Source organism: Macrobrachium rosenbergii, chromosome 9 (genome assembly GCF_040412425.1).
Source record: "Macrobrachium rosenbergii isolate ZJJX-2024 chromosome 9, ASM4041242v1, whole genome shotgun sequence".
Lineage (NCBI taxonomy): Eukaryota > Metazoa > Arthropoda > Malacostraca > Decapoda > Palaemonidae > Macrobrachium > Macrobrachium rosenbergii.
Window position 1 is genome coordinate 9,960,176 of NC_089749.1, and position 19,953 is coordinate 9,980,128.

General features: G+C 38.3%; 1 protein-coding gene across 1 annotated transcript in view; it reads left to right on the forward strand.

Moving 5' to 3' along the window:
* The window catches only part of LOC136841446 (NACHT domain- and WD repeat-containing protein 1), a 33,092-nt gene that overhangs the window by 318 nt on the left and 12,821 nt on the right, over positions 1–19,953 (forward strand). The window contains exons 2-22 of the mRNA XM_067108388.1: positions 1,824–1,991; positions 5,574–5,800; positions 6,343–6,477; positions 6,943–7,113; positions 7,224–7,391; positions 8,104–8,231; positions 8,394–8,522; positions 9,148–9,253; positions 9,833–10,069; positions 10,493–10,630; positions 11,099–11,215; positions 11,915–12,044; positions 12,755–12,948; positions 13,708–13,814; positions 14,430–14,595; positions 14,846–14,971; positions 16,054–16,197; positions 16,737–16,916; positions 18,143–18,361; positions 18,818–19,030; positions 19,340–19,514. Of these exons, the coding sequence (XP_066964489.1) occupies positions 1,824–1,991; positions 5,574–5,800; positions 6,343–6,477; positions 6,943–7,113; positions 7,224–7,391; positions 8,104–8,231; positions 8,394–8,522; positions 9,148–9,253; positions 9,833–10,069; positions 10,493–10,630; positions 11,099–11,215; positions 11,915–12,044; positions 12,755–12,948; positions 13,708–13,814; positions 14,430–14,595; positions 14,846–14,971; positions 16,054–16,197; positions 16,737–16,916; positions 18,143–18,361; positions 18,818–19,030; positions 19,340–19,514 (3,378 nt within the window). The remainder of the gene's footprint in view (positions 1–1,823; positions 1,992–5,573; positions 5,801–6,342; positions 6,478–6,942; positions 7,114–7,223; positions 7,392–8,103; positions 8,232–8,393; positions 8,523–9,147; positions 9,254–9,832; positions 10,070–10,492; positions 10,631–11,098; positions 11,216–11,914; positions 12,045–12,754; positions 12,949–13,707; positions 13,815–14,429; positions 14,596–14,845; positions 14,972–16,053; positions 16,198–16,736; positions 16,917–18,142; positions 18,362–18,817; positions 19,031–19,339; positions 19,515–19,953) is intronic.

Consider the following 19,953-nt stretch of genomic DNA (forward strand, 5'->3'; position numbering starts at 1 on the left):
AAAGGGGTAACAGGAGAGAAACCTCGCAGTAGCACTATGAAAACAATTGCTAGGAGAGGGTTGAGGAAAGAAAGATGGAATGAAAGGGGTTGTAGCTAGGGGCCGCCCAAGGGACGGACGCTGCAAAGAACCTTGATTAATGCCTACAGTGCACCGTGTGAGGTGCACTGACGGCACTACTCCCCTATGGGGCTGAATTCATAGGACAGCAATGGCAATGATAATTTTCTTGACTGTCAAATGATGGAACTATTTAAATCCCACAAAAATGGGATAATCTACTATTTTTCAAGTTTTTAAAAGATTTTGGATATTTTTCTTCAGCACAGAAAGCCATAGGAAATATGCGTTCAAGCTACTAACACTTAAGCTAATGTTTAAGCAACCTGGCGGTTAAGGTGTTAACAATTACTAAAAAAAAAAACTTAAGGTTATATTATAAACTGGTGTCATTAATCAAACGACTATATTAAAAGCTGAGTTAAGTTATCATGATTTTGCGAAACTACTGACAATATACTTTATACGCGAATGCATAGTATTGAATGAAAATTTTAAAATAAACTTTGGGGTTGTAATGAAATAAGCATTATTCACGTCAAGAAGAAAAATATAAAAATACCCGATATGGTAGTATCACGAGCATTATTAAAACTAATATTTTGGGTAAACAACACTAAGGACCAGTCCCTCCCTCCCACCTTATTTGGAGACATTCTATCTTATTGGAAAAGAACGAAGTTCTCACCAAAGCATCATTTATCTACTATTTTTTTTTTTAATTAAGATCAGTTTATTATTTATTACTTAAATATTGTTGCTAATTGCTTAGGAATTAACTCTTGAAACTTTCAGTACATTATTTATTGTAAATCAAGCCTTAGGCAGTTCTTGAACAGTCATCTGTTATTACATATTCCTTGTCATTTGTTTCTGAACTGTCACAATTGCCATCTATGCCCTATCTTTTATTTCCCCTTATTATCTATTCTTTATTACATATTGGGGAGTATTCCTTGTTCCACATTTCCCCAAATATGTCACCCATTATCATACTCTTCATCACCTCTTTCTTGACCTCGCCATTTATTGCCTGAAACTTATTCCACAGCCTATTTTTCCCAATTTCAGGAACCCTCACAAATATCGCTTAAAAATATCTCGTGGAACTGACCACCCTTTTTAAACGTGGCTAAAAATACTCATATTATTCATTCCCTGAACCTTGCATCGCTTAATGAATTTATCGAACTTCATCCCCAAAAGTTGCGTTCACCCTATAGCAATACATATGTCGGTAACTTGTCGCATACATACCGAAAAGAGGTTGAAAACAAACCAACGACCGTAAGAAGAGAACGAATCATAGGTAAATACTGGATAATCGTCGAATTGTATTCAACATGTTTGTGATATGTGTGAGACATAATCGTCGACTTGTATTCAATATGTTTGTGATATGTGTGTGTGAGACATAATCGTCGACTTGTATTCAACATGTTTGTGATATGTGTATGGGAGACGTAATCGTCGACTTGTATTAAACATGTTTGTGATATGTGTGAAACACATTCGTCGACTTGTATTCAACATGTTTGTGATAAGTGTGAGGCATAATCGTCGACTTGTATTCAACATGTTTGTGATATGTGTGAGACACAGTCGTCGACTTGTATTCAACATGTTTGTGATATGTGTAACAAGTTACCAACATACCAACGCCTGTTTACGACATGTTTTCACCTAGCGTGGACGTACCTAACGTACATAGGCCTATTTCACGAAGCCCACGACCCGCTAAATCCAATGAAAACCTTTTCCAGACACGATTATGGAGCGTTCCGCTCTCGTGGAACACGTGTACCCCAAGCTGCGTCTCTACTGCATGGAGAAAGGGTACGAGCTCAACATCGTGGATCTCCACTGGGGCATACCGGACGAACACCTGAACGACCACTCGTTCAAGGAGCTGTGTCTCGGACAGCTAACAAGTAAGGAATCAGTGCAAAGTATACACGATCCCCTGAATTTATTATGGTAAGCTTGTGTTACACACACACACACAAAAACACACGTATATATACATATATATGTATACATATGTATATCATATATAATATACATATATGTATGTATATATATTATATGCATAAATGTATATAATATATATATATATATATATATATATATATATATATATATTTATATATATTATATATATATAATTATATTTACATGCATTTACAAACATTCGGAGATCTTACATCACTTACAGGTAGCTGGTAAGTAATTAAAGTACACTGATATTTTATTTGTTCGATATTTCCCACATAAACCTACACCCGCATACACACATACACACACACACACACACACACACATATATATATATATATATATATATATATATATATATATATATAATAATAATTCGCATACATTCACATTTTACAAATTCACATAATCCCACACAGTATTTATACGGAATCAGAATACCACTTGCCATTACAGTGGTCAACTTCTTAAAAGTTTGATATTCGCAAAGTTATGCTCGTTTTTTTTTATTGCTGTCAGCCTACCATGTTGCATTTAAACCACTCAGTATACATATGTTGCTTTTAACTGACGCACCTCAATCTAATGTGTTTCGTCCACTTGGGAAAATTCAGGCTACATGTGCTATATTCACACCACGCAGACTACCTCTGCAGCACTCACCATTCTAACTACATAGCTGCATACGCACCACTCAGACTAGTGTAGCATTCGCCATTTTAACCCCATGCGTTGCATTCGCACCGCACAGGCATACCTGTGGTGAATTTACATCAGTTAAGCCACTTAATTTACAGTTACTCCATTCAGGTTAGGCTACCCAACTTGACTACAATCATTTATTTGGTCATGCCTTTGTTGAATTTACTCTTTGTAAGTTTACCTATGTTGCATTCACATCATCCACGTTACCTATGTTGCATTTATACCATTTAGGCATAAACTATACCGTATTCACACTATTTAAGCTAGCCACGATTGTGTTTCTCGCCATTTTTTAATTCATTTGGGTTGAATAGGGCAAGTCAATCTCCACTCTGGCAACGGAAATGGAAACTGCCCTCAGAACTGTGAACTTTCCCAAATCAGTTTATTTCACGAATAGGCCTAGAAGTTGATTACCTGTATTTTGTAGCCGTTAATCACTGCCAATTTACTCAGTGGTAACTCTTTAACCTATATGACGTTTATATAATTATCACCAAGTCAAGGCTAGCAAGTATAGGCCTAGGCCTAAGTTGAACCTATATATCTCTATTTACGCTATATATATACACATATAATGAGCTAAAATATACAAAGACTATATGAAACATACACAATATACATCAAAATACAAACATCCAAAGCGGATAAAAATTAGAAGCAGTCGATCAACGTAAGCAATATCAAGTAACCTAAGCTAGATGGTTACTGGTAAGCTTACCTCGTTAGATGAACCTAGGAGTCACATTTTCTTCCAGCTGTCGAAAAGCAAGTTCTGAATGATGGGTTGAATATGACGAGCCTCCTGAATGATGGATTGAATATGAAGGACCTCCTGGTTGATTGAATTTATATTCATTTTAGCATCACAGCCTCCGAGGCTTAATAACATTAAAACTCGAACGGTTAATCCTGAACACTTTACTTTCCGAAGATGAAAAAATCTATTATACTGTTCAATAATTTCTAAATCCCTCTTGGATAATTTCACACCTGATTTTTTCTTTTGCCGGGAGATGATATATGTTAATAGTATTAAGTCAGAATAGGCCACAAGATAGGCACACTATATTTTCATGTTCGGGTTTCCTTTAGGTGTTGCTCAAACCACCGACATCTCAGTTTCATACATACTTATACTTATGATGTGAGCCAGGCTGAAAAGGCATTATATAAAGTAAAAACATTCTTCTATATGAACAGTTTCACTCTGGTCCACCCTCAAAGCCGTTTACACTGGCAACAAAAATCAACAAAGCCCTTTTATTCAATACTAGGCTACACCAGCGTACTTTTCATTGGCAAGTTTCCTCATTGGTATCAGTTCATTCATATCACAGCAGCTGAAGAAATATATTAGAAAAAATACCTGGGTTTCTGCATTCTGACGTTGTGGAAACTTAGCCTACTGACAAGGAGCTATGCTTGGACCCAACATGTTTTCCTTCGGATGTTTTTTCCCAAATGTTTGCCTGAGGATTCGACGAACGGTAAATGACGAATCAGCAGTGTTTACCAGTAATCAGTTCATCGTCCTGCCTTTAAATTTAATCCTGCATTAAATTAAAATGGCCGATTTTAGTCACTGGACGAAAGCCGTTGCACACTCTCACTCAGAATTTACGCGGCAACTATCAACCGTGCTCTCTCTATCACTTAATCCACTGACGCTGACAATCAAAACAAAACTAATCAGTTTTTAATTTCTGTTTAAATTGATCCTTAAAATTATTTTGTGCAATATAAATAAATATTCTGCTAATAAATAAAATAAAATAATAATCAATTGATAAAATAACTTTTTAAATGTTTTGTTATAATGCAAAACGTAAGCAAAGACCGCAGATTTACATTTGACAATTTAGTTGCCGATACCCTGCAGAATAGGCTACTGATAACGGTCTTCAAGTGGCCAACGTGAGCGTCTTAAATTGTTAGTTGGTTAGCCACTGTAAGTGAAAAATTTATTTGATTCTCGCTTAATTATCCTTCCACTTCATTTCACTAAAAACGGGCTGCACTTTCCCGCGACACAACATTAACCAACAGATATTTACCGTTCAATTATTACGATAACGGCTGGTGAAAGTGGAGAAAAAATCACTTCTTTGTAATTCTAGACTGGTTAGCATTATTACACGAAAGTTTGATTAATATCGTTCACATCTACGCCGGTTTTTGGGCGCTGGTAAATGTGATTTAAAGTGAGCTACTAAAGGCCTATTGGGATTAAAATTGAGTTACTGGCCTAGAAGGCAGAGCCATATTAGGTCTAATGGGAATAAATTGAGTTGCCGGCCTATATATGGTAGCATATTCCTTAGGGGTTCAGCTAACTACCCTAGGAGGAACTTCGTGGGCATAACTCATTGTAATATAAGTTATCACAATCATCAGTAAGTTATTTTCTACACACATTTCGGTACGTATAGCGTAACTATTACTTCAAGGGGTGTTGTTAAGAATTCTAGATTAACTGCAACGGTTAAGATATAATCAAAGTTCTGGTGAAGTTTATTTATGTTTTTTCTAAGTTTTTTTTCCAACTTTATTTATGTTTTTTCTCGGTCACACTGTGGCTTTTTGTCTGTTGTAAGAATCTCGAGGTCTTATACTTCTAAACCACGCTCTTGTCACTTTATAGACCTATGAAATCACTTATTGTTTATAGACCTACATGATTTTAGATCAATGCCCAGATCATTTGCGAGCCATTCAGGCATTCCTCCATATCCCCCCACAGCCCACAGGACTACACTATATTAGATAAATGTCCAAATCACCTGTGAGTCACTCTGTCCATTCTCCAACAGCCCAAGCCCGCGACTCCCACATCGTCACCGTCGTGTTCCTGAACGAAACCTTCGGCAACGCCCTGCTGCCGAAGGTGATCGAGGGCCCCGACTTCGACCAGGCAATATCCGCCATGGAGCTGGATACGGACAGAGAGCTCTTCTGGAAGTGGTACCACTGGGACGAAAACGCCCAGCCGCCCTGTTACAAACTGCAGCCGATCAGCACGCACATCCCCAACATCAAGGTAAGAAGTCAGTTGGGTTTGTCGTGGGCGTTACCTTCTCACGCCTGTCACTGTAACGTCAAGTAGTATATCTACTAGTTCTGCTACTATTGTTGGTGTTGCCGCTAGCGTTACCACAACGATAGTAGCAGCAGTAGTACCAGTCTTGGTAATTCTCACATCTGTTGCTGTAACTTTAACCAATATAACCACTAGATCTACTACTATTGCTGCTACAGTGATAGTAATATCAGTGGTAGTACTAGTCTTGGTAGTAATATTTCCATTCTGGTTTATCATAGCCCTTCCATCTGTAATTTGTGATGACGCTTTTCCCGTTTTAAAAAATGGGACGCATAAGTTTTTCAGATACCAAACTTTATTAAAAGATAATTGTTCTCGCATGTAACTATCGATAACTTCTCAACCAGGATAATTTTTTAATCTCCTCTTTGCATACAGAATTAGTATACTGAATTCCCTTGCTTCAATCTGCTGCTCAGATGCAGAAAATAAGCCTACATTAAACCCGAGTAACCTTTCTTGTTTCTGGAAACCTCCAGGACAGCAACAGCGCCAGCCTTCACCAGGAGGCGGTCCAGGACTGGAACAACGAAGTGAAGAAGATGATGACACTCATGCGAATGGTTTTCAATCAAGAGCAGAAAGAGAAATACCTGTCGACTGTCATGGAACAGGTGAGAAATTTAGTTATGGAGTGTTTGGTAGTGGTGATAGGCCTATTTTTTTTTTTCCAGAATAGTTTACTGGTGGGTTGAAGAGAACCTCAGCTCGTTTTGAGTTCTGACGCACCAAAGTGTTATAGTTGTCAAATATAGTAGCAAAAAGTTGCCATATTTCATGGGCAAGGCTTATACCGTTTAGTCTAATATAAGCCAGTGATCATTTACTCCTTTTTTTTTTCTTTTATTACCAATTTAAAAGTAAAGCTATGGAAATTATTCATTCTAAACTCAAACACAGGCCACGCCTCTTGGAGGGTAGAGCTACAATACCACTAGTAAAAGGCTGACTAACATACTTACCATGTTTGTTTGGTAACATCACATTTAAAAAAGTATTGCTTCTCCATTAGTGCAAAAAAAAAGAAGACATGTTTCTAAATCTTCATCTTTTTCTATCACGGTTTCTTGTCACTGCAGGAGATCAAGCAGAGTGTCTTCATGAACCAGGAGAGTGCCAAGCACACCCTCTGGATCTGCAGGAAGTTCACCCACTTCCCTTCTCACAACATCCCCAACCAGGGGAAAGTCTACGTAGCAGTTGAACCCGAGAGCAAGAAGAGATTGGACATACTGCAGAGCGAGCTCAAGGTAAACTCGATTACCTCACTTTCCTTTTTTGCCTCAGAATGACATCATTGTACGCTAATTTTAATACAGAATTGTGTTATCATCATTAATGCATTTTATACTGCTCTCAGGAACGCTTGGATGACATCCGTATGCTCAAATTCCGCGTCAAATGGCACAACTCTGGTATGAATCCCGAGGTCCCCGAGCATGCGCAGTTCGTGGAAGATCTCTGCGCACAGATATCTCCTCTGCTCATTTCCATCATCGATGGAATCATCGAGGAAGATGAAACGAAGGTTTGTTGATATGAGTCTAAAGTTATTGGTTAATAGAATACGTTGAGCCACAAGACCTTTTGTGGAGAGAAAAACTTCCACATTCAATTATTTCCTTTCTTTTGATGATTTTTAAGAAGTGCAACTGTAGGATAATAATATCCAGCATTTTAAATAAAATTATGTTCCCTCAGTTTCACAGAATATCACGGCTATTTTAAACCCTTTCAGTGACTTTGAAGCTCCAATTTTTAAGGCGTTTCATGAAAGACATGCTATTTAACTAACGTGTTTTTTTTTATTTTTAAGAAAATACCATTTTAGTCACACCCCTAATTAGTATAAGTTGCTTTATGTTTCCAAATAAGAAATTGACAGTAATGAAAAAATTTCACATCTGAAGATACTTGACAAAAATATGCTTGTCTGTCATTTTATTGCAATCTAAAATATTCCCAGATAAGATGTTGCCAATAACACTTAGTCATCTATGCAGAGGTACTTTCTGAAAATAGATTTACCAATAATTTTGTGTCAAGATGTTTATTTCCAAACAAGTGACTGCTAATAATGACAAAATTCGCTGTAATAAGGTACAGCGCCTTATCGAAAACATTTTACGTTCATGTCTAAAATTAGATGCCGTAGTACCATTTAACTATAAGAGAAACCCTCAGTAGAGTCACGGTCTTAGCGAGTCTCTTAGGCCTATAGTAACTCCCACGATTTTCAGGAGGAACTTAAATCCTACCTGGGCATCGAGAAACGCCTCTTCCACGAGCTGATGCAGCAGTCGCTGATGTGCCAGTTCCGCTACAAGAACTTCCAAGGGCGGCAAGAGCTCCTGACGAAGATCAGAAGGTATGGAAAGAGAGGCTTTAGATCTCTAGACCGCCGTGATGTGTCACAGTTCTTTGAGAGTGTCTGTGGACGTGCTGGAAAATACCAGACCTCACTGTTGATATTAGACGCAATTTAGTTTTTTAGAGGTTTAATGGCTCCCCCTGTGTCTTTTCAAAACAGGTACTTGAGCAACGACTCCTGCGTCCCTCTCATCCTTCACGGAGATGTGGGCTGCGGGAAGTCTTCCCTGATTGCCAAGGCTATGGAACGTTGCTGCGAGTGGCTCGTGGACGTGCCGCTGGTCGTCAGGTAAATGGAATGCAACCAGTGATTGAAGAAATGCGACTGGTGAATGGAATGCAACTGGTGCAAGGACTACAGTTAGTTAATGGGATGCAACTGGTGAATAGAGTGGAATGCAACTGGTAAATAGAATACAAGTGGTGAATGGAATAGAATGTAGCCGGTGAATAGAATGCAACTAGGGAATGGAATGCAACTGGTGAGTAGAATGGAATGCAACTGGTAAACAGAATACAAGTGGTGAATAGAATAGAATGTAACTGGGGAATAGAATGCAACTAGGAAATGGAATGCAACTGGAGAATGGAATGCAGCTGGTGAATAGAATGCAACTAATGAATGGAATGCAAATGGTGAATAGAAAGCAGCTGGTGAATAGAATGCAACTTATAAGTAGAAGGCAAGTTATGAATGAAATGCAACTGGCGAATAGACTGCAACTTGTTGATGGACTGAACTGGTGAATGGAATGCACCCGGATATCCTGTTGGGCTTGGAAAAATAATCCTCAAAGACAATAATGCTGCGAACGCGCAATACACACTATTTAGTAGCTGTTTTGCAGAGAAAGTAATTCAACACTGAAACATTAGCATCAAAAGTCACTCATATCTGTTTTTGCACCTTGCAGATTTGTTGGCTTAACACCAGGGTCCTCGACTACAGAGCAAGTGTTGCGTTCCATTGCAGAGCAATGTTGCGCTTTGTTTGGGGACCATCCTGCGGAAGCTGCGAAGGTTTGCTAATTTTAGAATTTCTATTACTAGGTTAAGTCATTATCTAATCTAGTGGCATGGGAGGCAAAATAACTTTCACAAATTCTGTTAGCTTTGATAATAGTTCAGTTCTTTCCATTGTGAAGGATAACAGCTTTATAAAAAAAATATACATCATGTTTTGAATACAAATTCTACTTCTGCTTCGTTTCTCTCAGTTTCACAAGCTTCCGTCTTTTAAGAAGTAAATCTGTTGAGTCCAATTTTATTCTATTCTTCTTCTTTTTAGTGTGCCTGGGCTAGATAAAGGCCCTGGGTTGCTTGACCCTTGGTCCTATGTCTTATGTGTTTCAAAAGAAATTTTTTTTTTTTTGTTGTTTTTGGTAACCTGCCCACTGAAAGTTGGAGTTGAATCTAATTAGATTTTATTATTTTAAATCAAAACCCATCAAAAAATTAAAAAAATTAATATTATACACAAATTCGAAAACCACACATCATCACAACTTTAGGGTACAGAAGAGCCAAAAACATAACCAAAATTTACCCAGAATACCCTGAAGCGAAGCCTCGCATCTTTCTTTCCCCCCTCTTGCGCAGAGCGTCCGTCACATGTCCTCCTTCCTGATGCACGTCTGGGCGAAGGCCTGCAAGCTGCGACCTCTGGTGATCATGATCGACGGCGTCGACCAGGTCAAGAGCTACGGGTCGACCTCCCTCGAGTGGGTACCGAGGGAACTGCCCGAACACGTGAAGCTCATCATGACAGTGAGAGACGATTCGCCTCAGATGTCGCACCTGCAGAGTATTATAGAGGATCGTGCGTGCTTTCTCAAGGTGGGTTTTTAGGTCCCCGATTGTTTGTGTGAAGGTCATTGCTGATTTAATGTATTGTAGGTTATGGTTAAGTGTTTGTAGGTCATTGATGATTGATATTTTTTTTATTTTCTTGTTAGTTGTGGGTGTTTTTAGCTCTGTTTAGTTTATCACAAAATACAAGCAATCAGAGCAGAACAGATACTGATTAGTTAATTCAAGGTAAGCTGGAAATGACTTTGATTGATGAATCCCGCTACGGGGTCTCTTAGATAGTGGATAACCTACTGCCTCATTTTCAACATTTAGACGTCCCTTAGGTATCGAATAGCCTACCGTCTTATTTTCAACATTCAGACATCTTTTCAAATATTTAGACGTCTTCTTCCGCAAAGGTCCAAAGGCATTTGCGCAAGTCATTCGTCCTCTGTTTGTTTGTTCCAGATACCACCGTTGACAATCGACGAAAGCCACAACAAGTTCGAAGGGATACTGAAGCAGCATCACCGCAGCGTCAACAAGGAACAGCGGGAGTTGGTTAGCAAGTGCCTTCAAGAATGCCCCTTGCCCTTATATGTCGAGGTAAGGAGGAGATCGGACCGTCTCTCTCTCTCGAAATCTTAGAATCTTAAAAATTTCAGACTACAGTCCCTTGGTTTTTTCGGTTGCTTGCTGCGCTGTTCTTTGTAAGATTTTTTGCACAGTTCAAGAGAGAATTTTCTCTGTGAAAATGTGTTCTCTTTCGAAAGTCTATTTTTTTATAAGGGGCTCCCTTTTTAAAATAATTGTTTTAAAGTTGTTATTCCTGATATTATTATACGTCGGGGTAAGGAAGAGACTGGCTCTTTTGGAATCCTGAAATTTGATACACTAGACGAGACTTTCCAATAGAATGAAATGGCGATAAAAGTTAAATGCAAAATGGAACACACAAAAAAAATACAAAAATAACCACTATAATAAATGTAAAAAGACTGAACAAATAGCTTGATCATAAATCACAGAATATTTTTATCTTCCACGAGTTCGATCCTTCTCTTTTTCGACCAGATTGTGGGCAACATGGCCTGTGAGTGGACCGGGGCCGAGACTCAGCTGCCTCTGAAACCCACTCTGATGGAACAGATCAACGCCGTCTTTGACGATCTGGAGAGTGCTTATGGACAGGTAATTCTGACTGACCAGCTGCGAACAGAAATTATGCCTTAATAAATGTTAATTGGTGTGACTGATTTAACCTGAGTAGTGATTCATTTGACTCGAGTCGCGATTGATTTGTCTGGAGTCAGACCTTACACAAATTTGACCGTAATAAGATAGTACAGTGAAATAACCTTTTTCCATTCAAAGTTAAACATTTAATCTTAACCCCATATGCTACAGAATACCTCACTTGATTATACCATCTCTTGTTTCTGTTTTACACTTTTGCCTTAAAATCACCCATCACAACTACCCTCTGTCCCTTCCAAAACCAGTAGGGTCAAAGATTTAAACTCTAAATTACTAATATTCCCCAATTCATCATTTGCTTATTTTATCTTTTATCTCTGTCTTACACTTTCGCGTTAAGGTCACCCATCACAACCACCCTCTTCCTCCTTCCAAAACCAGTTAGTCAAAGATTTAAACTAAATAAAAAAAATTGCAGAATTTATCACTTGATTATCAATCTTTTATCTCAGTCGTACACTTGTGCATTACGATCATCCATCACAACCACCTTCTACCATTTGGTTATCCTATATTTATCTCAGTCATACACTTTTGCATTAAGATAATCCATCACAACCACTCTCTACACCTTTTGAAAACCTGTCACTTAGAGAATGAATCTCCGTCACCCCAAATCCTTCTGATTTCCAGATTGAAGTGTCCCATACTCTCGGTTACTTGACCGCAGCCAAGCACGGCCTTTCAGACTCCGAAATGATCGACATCCTCTCCTGCGACGAGGCTGTCTTGGAGAAGATCTTCGTTCACTGTACACCTCCTGGTCAGTACCTGAGACGTGCAAATGTCGCGATTTATTTTGATGGAGATTTCTGTGCATTGCTTTTGATTCTGTAGCCTTTCCTCAAAGGTATCTTGACTCCTGGTCTTAATTTCAAAATGTGTTTATCTTTCCTTATATATATGCTTTCTTTTAACCAAGAAAATGAATGGTATAAGGACAGAGTGAAGAATAGTGAAGAAAAGACGAAACTTCTGATTTGTAAATATTTCGACCAAATGCTCACAATATTCTTTTCTTCAAATACCGCTCTTTGAGAAATTACCTCAGTGGTCACTTTATCAAGATCTTGCAAACATGCTCCTTGTATTACGATATATGAAAATAATTTTGTGTTTAGTTTTGCCATATTTACGGTCTGAAAGGCATAAAAAATTAATGAAGCTTTTGTTTCACATGGTATGAAACATGACAGAGAATCTGTACAGTACTTGGAAACTGACTGCTCAGTAAAACTAAATTTTAAGAAATTTTTTATTGCGTGATAATGTAACTGATTAAGCTATTTCTTTTACTTAACCAACCAAATGGCAAGATATTTCATGACACAATAATCTAATTTATAAGATATTACTACGACACAGTAAACTAATCCACAACCCATTTTTGATCACACAACCCGCTTACCCAAATAGTGACTACACTAGAAACCAATTCTAAAACTTTACGAAAGTTACAAATTCCCTCTGCAGTTCGTCGCTGTTCCTCGCTGCTTTGGGTCCAGATCACCAGGAAGCTGCAGCCCTTCCTGATGAAGACGATCGTGGCAGGCATCTGCCTCTTGACGTGGAGACACGAGAGTTTCCGAGATGCCGCTAGGGCTCGCTACCTGGACACTCCAGACCAGATCAGCATGTGCTGCACGGCCCTGATCGACTACTTCCAGGTAAATTTGGGACGCATTTCTTATGAGATAAAAAGAAGAAGAAGAGTTATTGTAAATAAAAGAAAGACAGAAAGGTATCGGACCAAGAAAAGAAGAATTATTGGTAAACAAAAGAAAGAAAGAAAGAAAGGAGAATGTTTCTGAGACTTGGTAGTAGCTTGTGATGGGCACTTCTCTTCTGTATGGAATTCAATTCTTAACAGATAGAAGATGGTTAATTGTTTAAAAAAAAAGGGGGGGGGCAACATTGCTACCAAGACTTGGTATGAGCGTAAGGTGGGCACCTCTGTTTTATAGAAAGAAACTAAATAATAAGTGTTACTGAAGCTCGCAACAGAAATAAGCGATTTGGTGTGTGTGGCAGTGGGGCCACAATGGTGCCCTCTAGACCCACAGGTGTGAAAGACTGAGAGAGTTAGCAGTATAAAGGTTATTTTGGATAATCATGACAGATAAAGAATACAGAAGGTGTTAGGTAATGTACTTTACTGTTTTTGCTCATGATATGGGATGGTTTTCATGATTTAAAACTAGATCTCAGTTAAAAGCACCACCTAAAAATTTTAAAAAATTCAAAAATTTCAATTTTTGTCATTTTTACGGCACATGGGTCTGTTGTGATCCAGAAAATGTACCCTTTCATATTTCTTCAATTCCCTCTTTTGACAACCAGTTTGTTTACATTGCCAAACACATTCAGCCTTTTCTAATCGGATTCACTATTCAACGGAATAACATAAACAAACATTCTCCCAACAGAGTAAGTGGGCCAACGGCGTGAAAAAACCTGTCCCAGTTTACGAAGCTGGAGTAGAAGAGGGCAAGGACCGCTATGTTCTCGATCAGCCAACCAAATATCGAGGAAGGTTTGTAGAATTTTCTTTTTTTAATATTATGGTGTTTTTATCATATGGCATCCGTACTGTACATATAGGATATAGCTACACTTTTATCTGTACTGTAACTATAAGATATTATCTACACTTTCGTTTGTATTGTAGCTTTATTAGTTATACTTTTATGACAGCGGTTTAGCTATGAATTTTGGTATATCTGATTTCGATTTAAAATGTTCATCCTGTCTGTCAAAAATGTAATGTTCTTCAGTAGTAATAAATAAGGTTTTTTTCATGAATACAAAACACATACATACATAAATGGTTATATATATATATATATACATGTACATACATACACGCATTTGTGTGTATTATGTATATAAATCAATACAAAACAAGTTTCAGTACTGTCAGGAAAAAGGTCTTTTCCTAGACACAAAACCTTATATCTGAACCAAGCAAAGAACAGCAGTTCTTGAATATAAAGATAATATTTTTGTTGGTATCCCAAAAAGACAAAATTTTTCACATTTCCAGCAGAAATAACCGTTTAATAATCCGGTAATAATAATAATAATAATAATAATAATAATAATAATAATAATAATAATAATAATAACAACAAACTCTCTGTCTTTCCAGCAACATGTCCAAGATCTCAGTACAGTCTCTGTACAGTCGCCACAACAGACGCAAGTTGGACGAGCTGCCATACCAAGTTCTCCAGTTGCGGGGACGGATACTCGAGGAGTTCGTTCTCAACTTCGAGTGGGTCTACGAGAAGCTGTGTGGCTCTGATACTTATCAGGTAATCCCACGAAAAAAAAAGGTAGTTTTATGTATTCTGCTTTGATCGTTCGAAATCTTGCCAAACATGTATTAAGATTACAGAAGCACGAAACGAGTATTCTGTAAAGTACTTTGTCTCTAAACTTAGAGAAAAACTGACCATGTACTGAACTCCATCTCAGAGCAAAGACTGAACAGAGAGAGAGAGAGAGAGAGAGAGAGAGTCAGTCAGTCACAGCAAACACCATATCCTTTTTCCCACTTTCCAGGTCCTGGAGGACGTGTCCCTCGCGCTCAGGAATCACAGCAACAACATCGAGCTTGTCCTGTTGAAGGAGGTCCTAGAGTTGGCTGCCTACGGCCTCGGCTACGATGGCCGACAGTTTTACTCCCAGGTGAGGGGATGGAGAAAGTCGTCTCTATTTACTTTACATCTATGATTTTTTGTGTTCGAGTGATTTTATACGATATTGTAAAGGATATGATCATTAGATCGTGGAGAAAGGTGTCTGTACTGTGTATCTACTTTTTTCTTTATCTCTTTTGAGAAAGGATTCTTATGCGTTCGATCAAATCGTGGTTTTTTGTGTTCAAAAGATTTTATACGATATTATAAAGGATATGATTAGTAAATTATCGACATTATGCAAAAACTAAATCCCATTTAGACATGTTATCAATACCGTAATGAAAGTGATTAAGAAATATTCCATATCCTGAAAATATTTTACATTTCAACGGTTAGTTATGTGATCATTCGTCACGTAATTTTACTGTAATGAGAAACGTTACTACATGAAAAATCTTAGTACATTACCTGAAAGTATTCAGACATTTATCTTTATAAGTAATGTGATCATTTTCCAAGTAATTATACCGTAATGAGAATCATTACCAAATGGAAAATATCTTAAGACATTACCTGAAAGTGTTGAACATTTCGCCTATCAGGTGTAGGGATCATTCTTCAACTAATTAACCTGTAAAGAGAATGATTTAACGCGCAATATCTTACTATCTTAATCTTACAAGTACAAAGCCATCAAGCCACGTAACTATACTTTAATGAAAGTGGTTAAGATCAAGATAATGACCGTATCTTCAAGCAATATCTTACTGAATATTCAGCGACATGTAGGGAACTTACCCTCATGAAAGTGATTAAGATCATGATAATAACATTTTCTTCAAGTCAATATCTTCATGAATATTCAGCGCCATGTAACCTTACTCTAATGAAGGTGATTAAGACCAAGATAATAACTTTTTCTTCAATCAATATCTTCATGAATCTTCAGCCATGTAACCTCACTCTAATGAAAGTGATTAAGATCAAGATAATAACTTTTTCTTCAATCAATATCTTCATGAATCTTCAGCCACGTAACCTCACTCTAATGAAAATGATTAAGATCAAGATAATGACAGTATCTTCAAGCAACAGCTGCAATATCTTAATGAATCTTCCACCTTCCAGGTATATGGGCGTCTATCTACCTTGATGACCGACCCCCAAAACCACGAGACGTACCCCATAATTAAGCAGCTCTTCGAATCGGCCGCCCACGCCCCTGTGCCATGCCTTCTGCCCCTCACCGTATGCCTTCAGGAGCCATTCCAGGTATGAGAGAGAGAGAGAGAGAGAGAGAGCATTTCTTATTTCTGTTCATTGTGAGTTGGTTGTGCTTATGACTACATGAGAAACTTGCCACATATTCTAAGGGTGAATCAGAGAGAGAGAGAGAGAGAGAGAGAGAGAGAGAGAGAGAGAGAGTATTTCCTATTTACGTAAATGTTGAATAGGTCGGGCTTATGACTACAACTACACTTGCCCAAGTATAAAACAGTTTCAAGTATAAAAAAAAGTTTTCCTATTTAGAAATTTTGAATAGGTCATGTATATTTTGAAGAGAGAGAGAGATCAGAGAGAGAGAGAGACCATTCTTATTTCTATGAATGTGAATAGGTCATGCTTATGACTGCTAGTACACTTACCCTGTGTTTTAAGTATGAGAGAGAGAGAAAGGGAGATGAATAGAGACATCCCTCATTTCTGTCAACTGTGAGTAGGTCGTGCATATGATGTCTAAATACCCAAACATTGTGATAAACTCAAACAGAACAGTAATATCTAACTGATCCCGAACATTCCACCAACAGGACCAAAACATGAAGCTGGGAGACGGGCAGGTGTACTTCAACGCTCTCATCCGCGCCCGCCACAACCCCCACTACGTAATCACCCTCTCCACCGAGAGGGGCGAAATAGCCGTCTGGAACATCTTCACCATGTCCCCCGTCCGCACGCTGACGGGCATCACGCAGCCCAGGAAACTGAAGGTGAGGAGGATTATATATTTCCGTTGTCTGAGTCTTCGTACGCTTTGTTGTTTCGTACACTTTAGGTTTCTTGTCTGAGTGTCGTACCTTTGGTTTTTAGTCTTCATACACTGGTTCCTGTTTCCGCTTTATTTGATATCCGTTGTTTGAGTCTTCGTACACTTTGGTTCTGATTTCTTCGCTACTTTGGTTTGGTTTTCTTCGTACACTTTGGTTTCTGTTGGGGTTTCTTATTTAGAGTCTTCGTACACTTTAGAATCCCGTTTCTTTTTTGGTGTTAGTCTTCGAACACTTCGGTTTCTGTTATCCGAGTCTTCGTATACTTTGGTTTCTGTTGGAGTCTTCTTACACCTATTCGTTATTTGTTTTCTTGTTGTTGGAGTCTTTGAACACTTTGGTTTCTGTTGTGGGAGTCTTTGCACACTTTGGTTTCTGTTGTTGGAGTCTTGTACACTTTGGTTTCTGTTGCTGGAGTCTTGTACACTTTGGTTTCTGTTGTTGGAGCCTTCGTACACTTTGGTTTCTGTTGTTGGAGTCTTCAAGTGCTGTTGCTGGATCTTGAGCTTTTGGTTTCTGTTAGTCAGCGTGCACTTTGGTTAAGTACTTCTTCTTTAAGATACAGAAGCATTTATGTAATTTACTTTCTCCATTCGCTTTCCTCAGTGTTCCCAGTGCTGTGTATTTGAGCCTTGTTTAGACATGGCCTTCTGTTTTCTTTTATGAAAACTTTGCTCTTTATGGTGTATGTGCGTACGTGCGTTGACACGTGAGAATGTGTTTATATGAGTACAAGGACACGATAATAAAAACCTAATAAAAATCTAACATTTAAGGAAAGGTTTTTGAAAATCCGGCAAAACCCAGTTTATCTAACAATTAACTGTCAAGATTTTTCAGTACACAAAAAATAGGGAATTTTCCAGCAGGATATTATTACCAAATTAAGGTTTTAACATTAGTATCTTGAAAAAAAAAATTAACTTTCTTGATTTTTCAGCAAACAGGAAAAAATAGGTCATTTTCTAACCAGATTTTGTTACCAAATTAAGGTCTTAACATTAGTCTCAGTTAGGCTATAAACCTTTGGCGCTCTCTTTTCCAAATCTTCGTCTTATCTCTCACTCCGTTGCTTATATATTCAACGCCCAGTTACCTCGACATTAAAAAACAAAAACTATCTAATGTCTCGAATTTTCAAAAATATAAAACTATCGTTCTCGCGCCAGATGATCGACGACTACCGGTGCTTGGTCCTGTGCGGGAGGGAGCTGCGCATCTACAACTTCGACGAGGGGCTCTTCGTGATGAAGCTGCGTGAGGTGATGAACCAGAAGATGCCTTATTTCGGTCTACACGACAAGGACCACGTCGTCGCCCTCTCCAGATCAAGGATGTACGTCAACATGATGAACCTCCAGAACGGAGACTGCGTGGCCACTTTCAAGGTTCGTTGGTTGAGGCTTAGACTCAGTAGTACTACTAAGTAAGCTTGGGTGCTGATAACTTGACGGCGATTAGCATTGTACTTCTGTTCTTCTTTTGATGATAGCTAAGATTGGCCGTTAAGAATATACAGGTTTAAGCCAAACTGCAGTAGTTGCAAGTATGGAGGAATATGTTAAATATACTTAGATATTAAGAGCAGAGATGCCACTTTTAAAGCTGTAAAATGAAGTATAAATGCTATCTCAGTACAGCGGTATGCTTTTGACCACAAGATGTTGTTCTACAGTAAAAAGTAGATTGCTTTCATGGCAATTTTGGGGATGATTATATAGTACATCCCTTTTCTTTCTTACCTCAGAAATAAGACCATTTCTAATAAAACCCAGAGAGCGAATGGAATACGCCAGCCCTAAACTGCAAGACATATTCTTAAAAACTATTGCATCGTTTTACAGGTCGGCGAAGACAGATTCCTGAACAGTCTGATGGTGTCAGAGAACGGCAAAATATGCGTCTGTGGAGACGAGACTCAAAAGCCCTCCGCCCTCCTCGTGTGGGATCTGGAACTACGAAAGCTTATGTACGATCTGAGAATTCCACACCACGAGTTCATCACCCGATTAGCTGCCATCACCAAGGAGGGACATTACGTGTCTTGTGTGTGCAGGGTATGTGTATGCTAAAACACACAAAGAAATATTCAGTGCTCTATAATATCAACTTACCGTTTGAATAATGGCAAGATACATTTCATTTTCTATTCATTGCTTAATGTCAGAAAGAAATTGAAAGCTAGTCTAAAGAATATTGCAAATATGCTACCTAGTAGGTCACGAAAAACGAACGTTAGGAGCTGACTTCATATGGACGTAAGTTTAAATAGATATTTGTGCGCGCAAATGAAAAGATTTTGCAAAACTTCTGATATCCACTCCAAAGAAAGATATTTAAGAATAATACACCATTTTTCAACACAGGAGGTGGACGAACCCGCGCCAAACTTCATCGTAGTTTACGACCTCCAAAGCGGGACGCTCTTCAAGAAGTGGAAGCCAGGAGTTAACGTTATATCCATCGCCATTTCGTCTGCAGGCAGCTGCGTCGTGGTCGGTCTAGAGGATTCTAAGCTCATGGCTTACGATCTGATAACCGGTAGGTTTGTGGGGGTTGAAAGTTGGGTAATTAAGGCAAAATTATTGCGCCTCTGTTTAAATTTAAATTGTCAAAGCAAAGTATGGATAGAGGCGTCCAGTGAATGTTGAAAAGTAACTTGAAAATGCTCATTAAAAACAGCGATCTCTAGGGACTGAGCCGGAAAGAAGTTAATACTTGAACTGTAGCAACTTGCACATTACTGTAAGACAATCTAAAATACTTTGGTTTATGTTATATGGAAGTATGTTGAATGACAATGATAGGGAAATGGCTAATCGTCCCTCTAATATCTGCAGTACACCTTTCAATATATTAAAAATATTTTGAGAGCTGTATTAGCAAGACATGTAGGGCAAATAAGATCTATCCCTCAAAAACTCCCTTGCACCAAATTCAACCATTTTCGTTTATTCAAGAAGTAATTTTAGAAAGAGAA